Below are 12,916 nucleotides of genomic sequence, written 5' to 3' on the forward strand. Positions count from 1 at the left end.
ACTTACATTCAGTCCTCAAATCAAGCAACTGAAGCATAAATGTCTCAAAACAATGAATATACTCAAGGTCCTCTCACACCAATCGTATGGTGCCGACAAAGAACTCCTGCTGCGCTTGTATACTGCTTTGATTGGGTCTCATTTGGACTATGGCAGGGCCGTGTAAGGGTCGGCGATCAAACAGCATCGCGAATGCTTGACCCAGTGTTACACTTGGGGCTTCGTCTTGCATCGGGTGCTTTTCGCACCAGCCCGGTCGAAACTCTGTAAGTAGAGTGTAACAAGTGGTGCCTTGAGAACCAATGGACGTACATGGACTTGCTTTTATGCTTTCGAAATTTCATAGGTCAATAAGCAACCTTTTTATCCTGTCTTTCCCCACACACCCACATATCTCTTGTTTGTAGATCGCCCATCCATTCCAGTACCCTTTTCACTTAGAGGGACCGAGCGAGCCTCGGATATCAGCGGTCCATTCTTAGATGCATACAGATCACCCTTTTTAGACATTTCACCGCCTTGGAAAGTCCGCCCTGTGTCCTGCGACCTTTCTTTTATGACACTTGACAAAAATCGGTTACCACGAGCTGTACTACTGCAGCACTTTCTGTCTCTGCAGTTTAAATAGCCATGTGCAGAATTTTACCGTGACGCTTCTAAAACCTCCAATATCGTGTCCTACGCTGCTCAAGGTCCGAATGTCCCTGCAGCCAGAACGATGGCAACCCAAACATATTTTCAGAAGAAAATGGAATTTTACACATTGTACAACACATTATTGAAAATGAAATTCCCAATTCCATCACCCATACTGAGTCCTTGAGTGTTGTTCGTGTACTATCATCGCACAAGTCCCCCTAAAACTGCATTGATAGTCTTGTGTTCAACACCATGATGTCTGTCTATGCGCAAAAGCATGCACTGCTCCTCTGCTCGGTCCCAGGACACGCTGGGATTGCTGGGAACGAGTTGACAGACGAGAGGGCCGCTGCAGCTGCACTCGGGAACACTGTAGACATTACAATGGTATCCTACACAGACCTCAAACCACACATAAAACAACCTCTGTCACAAGACAAGACAAAACACACTGGAGTGAACAAACAGACAACAAACTGCATGCAATAAAGCCACACGTTTGACGGTACACAGGTGGCTCACGCAACAGACACACGGAACTTGCCTTGGCTAGGCTACGGATAGGGCACACGCATGCACGCACTCGTATCTGCTCACAGGATCTTCTAGACCCCAGTGCAGCAGGTGCGGAAAGGCCCTATCCGTAGTTCACGTACTCATTCAATGCAAGGCACTCGACACCACACGACGCAAAAATTTTTTCTGATTTGTACAGGCAACACATACCGCTACACTCGTGACTCATCACACTTCTTGGCCGGCAGCCCAAGGTTTTCTAACAAGCGTGTTTCTCAGTTTGTATCAGACGTCAAGTTTTTACGGCTTCTTTCATATCATGCATAATCATCCCGGCCCTATGCACAAGCCATCTTCATCCATTCGCTTCATTTTTGTTTCACTGAGATAACTTAGTATTTAATTGCACAGCTGTGCTCATTAAATAACTTTGTCTGTGGCGCCATTTGCCCTTTGTTGGCCCTGCGCCATTAAACTCAAGCCATCATCATCATGTATCACTGATACGACCACTTTTTAATAATTTACCCATTCAAGACAGACACAATTCAAGCGCCGGGCAGAAATATTTATTCGTGACACATGTATACAGGATGGGTATGGAAAGACACGGGATGGCGTTAGCGCCTCCTTGAGCGTCCATGTTGCATCGAGAGGGCTGGATTGCCCCGCTAGAAGAAATGACTATTTACAAAATTATATCCTCTTTGGGGATTTCACACGACAGTCGCCACCCTGGAGGCACAAAAGTGTCTCATCTCCTCCAGGGTGCTTCACGCACACACACACATAGTTCTGTATACATTGTCACTCTGGTTGGTGTTTCGGGCACCTACACGACGCACACACTTTTCGTTGGGTTGACTCGTTTTCAATTCACTAACACGCGTGCCTCACACTTGCACAGCACGTGCACGGTTCGTCGGGATGAGTCGTTCACGGTTGATCCCCGGCACGCGTGCCGCGCACCACCAGATCCGTTCCCCGCAACCACACAACGCCGCTGAAGCACCACGACTGTTGGAAGGATTCCTGGTTGGTTAGGTCGAGCTGGCCTTGGAGGAAGAGTTTGGCTTTCCCGGACACATTATTCACCATGAGGATGATCGGTGCATGCTTCCCGCGGAACGAGTCAACGAAACACCTGTTCCGCCACAGTTCTTGCCGACCTAGAGCGGTGTACAGGAGCCGCAGTTTCTCACGTGCTCCTGCATTTCTATCTTGGTCGTTTTTGGGGTTCAGTGGGAGGTGAAGATTCGTGATCCACGACAGGCGTCGCCAGAAGGCCTTGGGGACTCTGCACTGGGCGAAGACGTGGTCGGTCGTCTCTGGCTGCCCGCAGTAAGTGCACCACCAGTCGCGCGTAATGCGCCACCTGGCTAGCCGGTCGCGGGTCGCCATGGCACTTGCCTCGATCTTCCACTGTAGCTCTCGTAGGTTCGGTGGCAACCACGGGGGACACGCTCTTTTCCACCGCTTCTCCGATCGGCGACGGGTAGTCGGTGGGCGTATGACGCCAAACGGCGTGGTGGGGAGCTTTTCTGATGCCTCAATGGGGGATAGTTCACGTAGGTTTTCGTCTTGCAGATGTTGCCTGGCTTTTTTCAGGTAGGTTACCACGGTGGCTTGGTGGCGACCTGGAGTCTCGCTTTTGGCAACCTGGTTCCAGTTTATGTCCTCTATGTGCTTTCCTAGGGGGCCAATCCAGTACCGGAGGAGGGTGGCGGCTGGTTCGTCGTTCACTTCTAGAATGTCAAACATTGTTCTCAAAGCGAGCTGCCGGGCGGCAATGTACAGGTTCGGTACTGACAGTCCTCCCGTGTTCATGGTGCTGTGTAACTGTTCTCGAGGCACGCGTTCCCTGGGGCTTGCCCATATAAATCGGAAGAGGATTTTGTGGATTTTCTTGACCTGTTGTGGTGAAGGTAATTGTACGCGGGATAAGTGCCATGCTTTCGCGCAAAGTGTTGCTTTAACTACATGTACACGTTCGTGCATGGACATGTTGATTGTTGGTGTTTGATTTATAGCTTTTTCGATGTTGTCCCTTATGGTGTTCCAGTTCTCTTGGATTGGCCTGTGTTCATTGAACGTGACACCTAATATTTTTAGCCTGTCGTTGAGTGGAAGACCTAATATTGGTGGCTGTTGTCGGAAATGTCCAAGTGCCATAGTGTTCGATTTTCGGATGTTTAATTCTGCGCCCGAAAGACTCGCGTAACTCTGGAAACATTTCAGACCTTCCTTCACATCCACTTCATCTCGCGCATACAGTGTCACGTCGTCAGCGTATGCGAGTACCTTCAGGCAGGAGCTACCTGGAAGGGGAATTCCCCGGAAAACTCTATCCTGTTGTACTGCTCGCAAGTACGGGTCGATGGCGATAATGAAAAGTATGGGGGCAAGGGGGCACCCCTGTCGAACTCCTCTCTCGAGTTGAACAGGCTCTCCTAGTATACCGGCCATGCAGACCCTAGCCACATTTGCGGTGTAGGCTGTTTGAAGTACTGCGATTAATGTGCTCGGGATTTTATACTCTCTGAGAGTGGTGAAAAGGTACTCATGCTTGACCTTGTCATAGGCTTTTTTCTGGTCTAGTGATACTATGTACCCAGCTGCATTGCGCTTTGTGACGTAGCTTAGTATGTCACGGGTCGCGCTTAAATGGCTGTACATGTTTCGGTACGGCACGCTGCAATGCTGTGATCTGTCAATGATCGTTTCCAGCGCCGCCTGGATCCTTTTCGATATCAGTGACATTATGATTTTATAGTCAACATTTAGCAGAGAGATTGGCCGCCATGTACTTGGATCGTCTGCTCGAGAGTTGTCTTTCGGAATCGGGACTAAAAGACTCGATGTGAACGATTGGGGCCAGTTTCGGTCTGATGCTGCGTGGTGCACAAGTTTTGTGAAAAAGGCACGAAGTTGTGGCCAAAAAACTTTGTAAAAGGCCCATGGTAGGCCGTCTAGACCTGGGGATGAATCAGTGCGCGCTTTGTTAACAACATCGTCTAATTCGACTGTGCTAAAAGGTGCCTCTAACGCTTCGCGCAAGTCTGGGTCAACAGTTGGCACATCGCGCAAAAGATCGCCGAGGTTGCAGATTTGCTCGTCGTCGGTGGCTCGAGCAAATAATTCGCGATAATAGTCTGTGAACGCGTCGATATCTGTCATGTTGGCGATCGGCGCTTTCGGGCGCTAGTGAAAGTACTGATACGCGTTGGGGCCTCCCGTGGCGTTTATCTTGAAAGCTTTAAGTCTCGCGTCGAGCGACGTTTCCCGCATAAGTTCCGTGTGTTTTTGCTTTAAAATTGCAATCTCCTGTCCTACAAGGGCGGTTTTCTGTGGCGCGCGTTCCAAAATGCGTATTTTCGTCGCTACAGCGTTCATGTGTGCGGTGTGTTCGCGTGCGACGCGGCGTCCGCATTTTTTGAGCGTCTGTTTTAGGTTTTCTTTAATTGTCATCCAGGCGGCTAAAGTGGGTTCCGTTCTTGGTAGCTCGTTTTGGAGAAACTCTCCCACTTTCTCTTTCGTTTTTCCATCGATTAACAAGCTACTAGACAGGCGCCAAGGGCGATCCGTAACATCGGTCGAGGGGATGGCGATTTTCATTTTTAGGCACTGGTGATCCGATACCGGCGGTGCGTTTGGTCTAGGGTTTTCCACTGACGAAAAAGTTACGATGTCCGCTATATCGGGTGTTACGTAAAACCTGTCGATGCGGGAGCTAGCCGGACCCCTTTCCCACGTGGGGCCGTACGTTTGCCCGTGCAGTTTGACCCACACGTCCGCCATGTTGTAATTACTGATCAGCTTCCTTAGCTCTCTCGTGTACCACATTGGTCGCGGTGCCTGTCTCGGGCTCTTTGCGTCTCGGGCAGAATTGAGGACATTGTTAAAATCTCCCCCTAGTATCACTGGCATATTGTGTGTCATGTACGCGTTAAGGTTTTCATAGAAAGGATTTTGTTCGCTCTCTTTAACGGGGGCGTAGATGTTTACTATGCGTAGGCTAGTGCCTTTTACTTTCAGGTCTAAGGCTAGTATTCTGCCGCAATAGTCTTGGTGGAAGAAATGCTTATGAAGCAAATCCTTTCTAAGGATTAAGATACCGGTGCCACAAAACTGACGCGTCGTAAGGCTGAAAAATCCATCTACTCCAAACTTTCTTTTCAGGTCGTAAACTTCTGCCGCTCTTGACAAGTTCGTTTCTTGTAACAATAAAATATCTATATTTTGACGGCGAGCAAAATGTATGACGTCATTCTGCTTACTTTCGTCTTTAAATCCCCGAACGTTAAGCGTTCCTATTCTAAGCAGCATGATTAGAAGGGTTGGAAGCGGAGCCTTCAGCTTACGTGTCTTCGTCATCGCTGAGCTGTTGAAGTTCTTTTTTCATCCTTTTTGTTTGGTGTAATTCAAGCGCCGAGCTAACCGTGATAAGTTATTCGTTTCAATGATTGATGTCACATTTATTTCGGAGGAACAAATTTATTTGTGCACATTTTTAGATTAATATATTTAAAAAATTAAAGAATATATAAAAGTTCTTTAAAAATAGTTTTTAGAATTTTACTAGGGGTTAACTGAAAACTTGCGCGTTCCTGTCATACATCGTTTTGTTTTTGTCTTTTGAAATTGCTAATTTTAATATAAAAATTAAACTATTTTGTTTTGTCATATGCACGTTGTATAACGCACTGATGGTTTGCCACGCCTTTTTTAAGGTAAACAATGCCCTGCTCCTATTTCCTTGATATTCAGCAAAAAGGTAGTAATGATGACGGTAGTGCTATTTGTTGTATATGGCTGCACCCAGGTAAAATCCATTACCAACAAAAGGGCACACCAATTTTTTCGAACGATACACAAATACATATTGTCACGAAGCCAAGGACGACGCAGTTGTCTTGAAGGAGAAACAAGTTTATTGGAGCGAACTTGTGCTCCCCTAACAACTCAAAAGAATACAGAGGCGGGGAAGCAGCAGTCAACAGTGACTTGCGTCGGCGAGCGTCGCAGAATCGAATGCCGAGGCGTCTGCTCCGCAGGCTTTTAAATTCAGAGCATTTCTTTAGCTCACGATGTCACCCGGCGTTGTCGGCGTTGGCGTGCCTCGGCGTCCGCAACAGCCGTTCCAGGTGCGCCCTCTCCCCCACTCCTCCTCGCCTGCTCTCCGCTGCTCCTCGCGTGTTCTCTGCGTGCTCGGATCGCGCTCAGCAACAGGTGGAGCGCGCATGCGTCGTAGTTTGGCGCGGGAGCAACAACAGTTGTGGCGTGATCGTGACATAGTCGTGACGTGGTCGTGGCGCGGTCGTGCCGTGATGGGGCGGTTCTCGGCGTTCGCTCTCGCTGTCAATTTCTTTCGAACCAGATAGAATCGGGTATGTGCGCCCCCCGAAAATGCTCTGCATTCGACCGTGCCCCTCGCGAGGGAGGTGTTTTTTCTGAGCTCGCCTCGTTCTTTCGAACGCAGTTTACTTCGTAAAAGAGAGGGAACAAGACTGCCCTCCCTTTTCTACCTTCCTAAGCATATCCTTCTTGCTTTTTTTTTGCTACTTTCGCCCAGCAATTTCGTGGAGGATGTGGAAATGACCTTTTGACCGGAGACACAGCCCCGGCGACACACCCCTCGAAGCGCATTGCGTGATTCGAAGGGCCCGCTGTTGGCGCCTGCCACCGCTGCTGCGGCCGGGGCAGCCAACCACCCCCACAGCCTCCCATGCATGCGGCGCTGGGTCGTTTCGGGCAACGTGACTCGGCTCGCACCCGGCAAAGAGGAACGTTGCGTTCGCCATGAATGAACGCCGCGTTCGCCCGGCCTCCTTCTGCGAGCGTTGCATGGACCCGAACGGCTTTGAGATGTGGTCGGCAATACAGTTAAATCAGAGGTTAACCGAGCGAAACCAAGTGTCTACAACACTAAGCCATGCTTTTGCTTTGCATATCCAAGGTTAGCGGAGCTAAGCCGCAGCCATTTTTTTTTTGTTGTTGGTTCGGACTGTGTTTTATTTTAGCATCGGGTCGACGCACTCTTAGAGGGGGCTAATGCCGCAAACCATGTATGGGTTTGATTATTTATTGTTTGTTTTTACTGCCGGGCCACGCCCGGCTGTGTTATCTGCGTTCCAAACGAAGCTCGTCTTACATTCTTTACTTTTATGCCGCACGGGCTATCACATTCAGATAAGCAGACTGTTTCGCCCTAACGCCACTAGCCCAGAATAATCTTCTGTGATCTACAATGTTCTGGATGTGAATCGACGTTTCCAGAAACACTTGCACCGAAAGATAAAAGACTCCAGAGCAGACGCCGCGGCATTCATTCGACGACACTCGCCTGTGCTAGTCACTTTGTTGACCGCTGCTTCGCCGCCTCTGTATTCTTTTGAGTTGTTAGGGGAGCACAAGTTCGCTCCAATAAACTTGTTTCTCCTTCAAGACAACTGCGTCGTCCTTGGCTTCGTGACAATATTATTCTTGGCAGAAACAGTAATAACATAGACAGAACGTTTTAACAAAAAGGCGTAGTAAAGTCCAGGATAAAAGGTGACAAAAGCGGAAGTTTCATGACAATTGGTGCAGAGTGAATGATCCAATCGAAGACCATGTGGGCGTGAATGTATCGATTAGTGCTGCAAAGCTTGGGAACTTGGAGAACAATTGTGAGGTGCCACTGCGAGAATTTTAACTACAAGGTAATAGGATTATAGGTATGCGGACCCTGTCATCGGTTTTTGCACAGCTGACTTGGGTTGCCTAATACGTTCACGTGGCCTTCCAACCCTATGTTTTGGTATATATGGGGCTGTGGGACACTCTAACGATAGCAAAGGATGTGCAGCAGATATTTTGAGGGAAGCGGGCATCGAATTTGGCCACCACACTCCCGTAACATACCGAACGAGTGACCAGTATCCAGTGACGCAGGGTACACACCAATCAATGGGTGAGGCAAAACACCTCCGCAAGAAAATACGGGCAGAAATCAAAGTCACAAAAGAGCTTGTGGCTGCACAGGAGAACCCTAGCTATGCACTGGGTGAATTTGAACGTTTCCGGGCAATATTATCTGGTTTTAACTCGGATCGAAACACTCTATTCTTGTTTTTTTTTAACTTGATTTTTTGCACTTTCTTCTTGCGCGAACAGTTCTAACTTCAAAATCAATTATTATTTTTCAATAAAACTTCGCCGGTTTCTCTCTCCTTATTCCTATTCTGTGCAATGAACTATCGATTTTTAAAAACGAATAGTATGTTTTGATGTAATCATGATTTATTTCAAGGAATGCAGACAAAAATGACACATTTTTCGGGGTTTTTTTCTCATTTTTTCACTATAACTTGGTTCCATATTATCGGACGGCAAACATCCTATTAGTTGCACAGTACAGTTTGTTGGTTAGGTCTGTACCAAACATTTTGCAATTCCTGCAATCCATTCAATAGTTACGAATGTTCGCGTGACGCCCATGTTTGGGGTATTTTTTGTCAATAACAAGCATCAGTTAGAATATATTCACTATTTTTAACTTTTAAATATCACAAAAGACGGTCCTCTATAAGGTCCGTAGGAAATAAAACTTTACTGGTTTAAATTTAAATTTTAAAAAAGGTGGTGGCATACCTTAATAGTGCACATTTTTATCATTTCTCTTCAACTGTTCCCCGTCATTGCCATACCATGCCAGGCTTTGTTTGCCGTTTAAAGAGGAAAATGCTGTGGTAACATCTGTGTCCGTGCCGTGCTCCATATAGGGCAAGAAGCACAGCGTGTGCATTTTGCGCGACTGCCCCACATAAGGTGAGGACGGGGAAACAGAACAAGCTCCTGAATGCATTCACGAGGCTCCGCCCGAACGAAATTATTATACCATGGAATCATCGAGCATCCAAGCGGATGGAAGCCAAAGCAACATTGGTCCTCATCCGTCGTCTATGACGGAATGTGCACCGGGATGGAGTGAGTTCCCCATGGAGCCGCTGTCCGCCTCCCAGGTCGAAGACTACCTGAGACACCTTCAGGTAGGCAACACCATCCAGCCGACAACACATAATCTCGACGTGCTGATCAGTGCTCATTTGAAGCGTGTGCCTTTCGAGAACCTCGACCGACTGTTGGGAAAGCCTGTATTTTTGCACGCCGAGGCTGTCCTGGAGAAGGTGCTAAGAAGTGGTCGTGGAGGCGGCTGCTGCGAGCTCAACTCGTTGTTTGGGCGCCTACTACTGGCCCTGGGATATCGCCTCCAGCTGCGGTCTGCTCGCTTGCGCACCTCTGTTCCTAATAATGATCCGACGATAATGACCGTTTCGGCACACCTCGTGCTTTGCGTACACTTTACCGATGACGACTACAATCGGTACCTCGTGGACGTTGGCCTTGGGGGCGTCGGCCTCCACCGGGCGATTCCGCTGAAAGGAGACGGTGAACCATTCCGCCTCCGCCACCTCGGCGCTCCTGAACTTCCGGGAACGTTGGAACTTTCAATTCCAAGCAAGGGCCAAGGTGGCAATAGCGGCTAAAAAGTGCTTTACACCGTTGATGCTGGTGTCAAGCACTGGCTGGACTTGGTTCCGCTCAACTGGTGGTCGGGGACACACCCGGAAAGCATTATGCGACGCCATTTGGTAGTGGGACGTATGATGGAAAATGGTTCCTGGCTGTGTGTCGTCGACAACAAACTGCGCCGGTGGTCGCGAGACGGTTGCCTTGAATATGAAAAATTGTTGGAAGATGAATACGAGATTGTAACAACTCTGAAGCGGGAGTTCGGCCTCAGTCTGAGCATTGAAGACGACGTGCAACGTTTGCTTTTGCGTATACGAGGAATTATAAGTTCTTGTACGCATTGAACTCAATGCACGATGTACTTACAAGCAGCGCCTTACATCACATTTATAATCGCCAACGGCTCATTGGTTTCAGTGTGGTACATGTATCCTGCACACTGTCCCATCAGTTGATGGCAGTTACTCACCGGAGTGTTCTTTTTGTTGTTGTTGTTGTTGTTGTTGTTGTTGTTATTGTTGTTGTTGGTTCTCCTACGTGTCTTTGGCTTCATCCTTGTGCACGTACTACTCTGATCTAATGCAAAACACAAGCAAAGTACACCACGCACATTTTCCATGAAATGAAAAAAAAATTAAATCTCAGGTTGCCGTGTAAAGATAAGACACTGCACAGAAAAAAAGATGAGCAGAGTGCGCTAAGGGCATGGCTGTATCGATCAAGCTAGACAACTGAGATAACTACTAGAAATTCATACAGGCATTCTAATAGGAATGAGTAATGCAAAATTTGCGACCTTATTATACGCTCGACCGGTTAGAATAACGGGGCTTTCCATTTTCAGGTTACATTAGGCTTAGTGGTACTGTCGTATAATATTGTGTTGCTGGTGTGGGAGGTCGCCGTCAGTTGTGTATGGGAAGCGTACGCATTGTCGATTGCTCTCCGGACGCCAATCTGGCGGCTTGTTGCGTTTCCCTTGACCCACCAGACCGCAAGTTTTTTATCTTTCGGCGCGAGTGTTTCTGGAACCGTCGATTCACATCCAGAACATTGTAGATCACAGACAATTATTTTGGGCTAGCGACGTTAGGGCGAAACAGTTTGCTTATCTGAATGTGATAGCCCGTGCGGCATAAAAATAAAGAATGGAAGACGCGCTTTGATTGGAACGCAGATAACACAGCCGGGCTTGGTCCGGCCGTAAAAACAAACAATAAATAAACTAACCAATACATGGTTCGCGGCAATATACTATGAAGGCTTCTGTGGGGTGTAAATGGTAACACAATATTTGCCACATACTAATCCTGCAGAAAGGTACACCGCATGAGTCCACTGACGCAAATTGGTACGACAAAAGATTTTTTCGCGCGCGCTAACACTTGAAGTGTATCAGCATGTGGTTGCCTTTGTTAAATAATCAGGGATCGTTTCTACTCCCATTTGCACCTGATGTTTATGTATTTCCTTGCGTATGGAGTGTAAAGCGCTATAATAATAATATTAGCTGTCTATTGCTTGACATTGCATTTTCATGCGACCTATTTGGGATAATCCCACTTCACTGTCAATGCATACAATCCAAAAAGCCACAAGCAAAAGTTCTGTCTATCCCATTCTTTGTTCGTGATAACACGAGAACATTATGCTGCGGACAAGAGCTGCAAATTACCTATGATTCACTTAGAAGAAAATTCACGTGTTTCCGTGTGCCAAGTGCAATGGTGCATGTTTTCTTTTATCTTTTGCCTTATACCAGGATTGCCGCGATTACGTAGCTTGGCTGATTGTTGTCGCGCTCTACGCCGGTCTTCCCCCTGTGTATCACTTAATTGCACTGGACGGCCAGCAAGCTTCCAAAAGCCCGTTGTTTATTCTTTCTGTAATTCTCGTTAAAACCGTCACATGTTTCCGCGGGATAACTGCATATGTACGAAAGTAATAGACGTCACAAACAGTCTCACAGTGCCCGCGCGCTCCGCTGAACTGGGCTCTCTGGCCTTTTTGTGGGATGACTCTCTCGTTGGAAAGTTTCTTGAAAAACAAGAGATTCAGAGTATTTACAAAAACGGAACAATTCTTATCGCGGGAAATTAAACTTACGAAAGTGGTGATATCTGCCGCCAATTCTACAATGCAGCGCCACTCACATAAAGCCTCACAATACCTTTAGCTGCTATATACGCTGCTGAGAGACCGCAATAAATTTCTGGGTGAACTCCGACACATGCTCTAAAAACTAGGTGGTAGCCCTGTGGTTTTACATACTTGGTTTTATGAAGCTTTCTGAGTTAAATTTTCTTAGTCGGCATTTCCTTTTCTTTGTAGCCGAGTAATGCGATAAGGTGATATTTCTGTACCGTTTTTCTGAAATATTTAGGTGGGACATGTCCCAAGTTTCTGCTGCCAAAATATTTCTAGATCTGACTTTGAATACATCACCTATAATTTTAAATCTTTAACGTCAAACCTGTCTCGTTGGCGGGATTCATCAGGTAACTGTGTATCCGCATGCGCGTCTGTGATCATGGTTGGACATTCTTCACAAAGTATTTGGCTTAATAATACCTTTGGCCTTCCTCGAGAAGGAGAGAGGGGGCATCTTAGATTCCTCTTACTTAAAGGAGCCATGAAGAGAAAACACAAGTTTGTTCATTCGAAAGATTGCCTCGTTAAAACCATAACGACACCACTTATAACGCAAACTTCGCTCAAATAAGCTACATAATTAGGAAAAAAGGAAATGACCATGCGACCCACCAGCTCATTTTCCGCAACAGAACCTACGATGTCACTCGAGGATGCTCTGCGATTGGCGGAGGCCGGTAAAAGCAAACGCATGTTAGGCAGGGCTTACAGTTTGCATAGCGAGCTAAATGCCCGTGAAACATACTGAACGTTCTTTTTATGACAAGAACGGTGGAGTAAACGGTTGAAGTTTCGAACGAACACGCAAGCGTGTGCGCCAATGCGTACGAAACTACCGCCGGCCGAGCTCGACATCTCGCCGTCGCGCAGACGAATTTTCGGGTTCCAGGCTCTTCGGGGCCAACGAACCGTTCCAGCAAGTACAGCCGCGACCTTGCTTGGTATCTTAAAGGGGTCCTGAAATACCTTCCGCCGATGCATGGATGTACATGTAACCAAATAAGACAATGTATAAGCAATCTCCTCCCGCAAGAATTTTGTTAAAGCGATGAGTATTAGCTGAGAAATCGTAAATCAAAAACCGCGCATTATCGTC

General features: G+C 47.3%; 1 protein-coding gene across 1 annotated transcript; it reads left to right on the top strand.

Moving 5' to 3' along the window:
* Window positions 1-9,134: 9,134 nt before the first annotated feature.
* Window positions 9,135-9,683, top strand: LOC144148463 (arylamine N-acetyltransferase-like). Its single transcript, XM_077680003.1, has one exon. It carries the CDS (start codon window positions 9,135-9,137, stop codon window positions 9,681-9,683), a length of 549 nt encoding a protein of 182 aa, XP_077536129.1.
* The last annotated feature ends 3,233 nt before the right edge of the window (window positions 9,684-12,916 follow it).

This window comes from Haemaphysalis longicornis, unplaced genomic scaffold (genome assembly GCF_048455015.1).
Source record: "Haemaphysalis longicornis isolate Haplotype H1 unplaced genomic scaffold, Haemaphysalis longicornis Haplotype H1 scaffold_8, whole genome shotgun sequence".
Lineage (NCBI taxonomy): Eukaryota > Metazoa > Arthropoda > Arachnida > Ixodida > Ixodidae > Haemaphysalis > Haemaphysalis longicornis.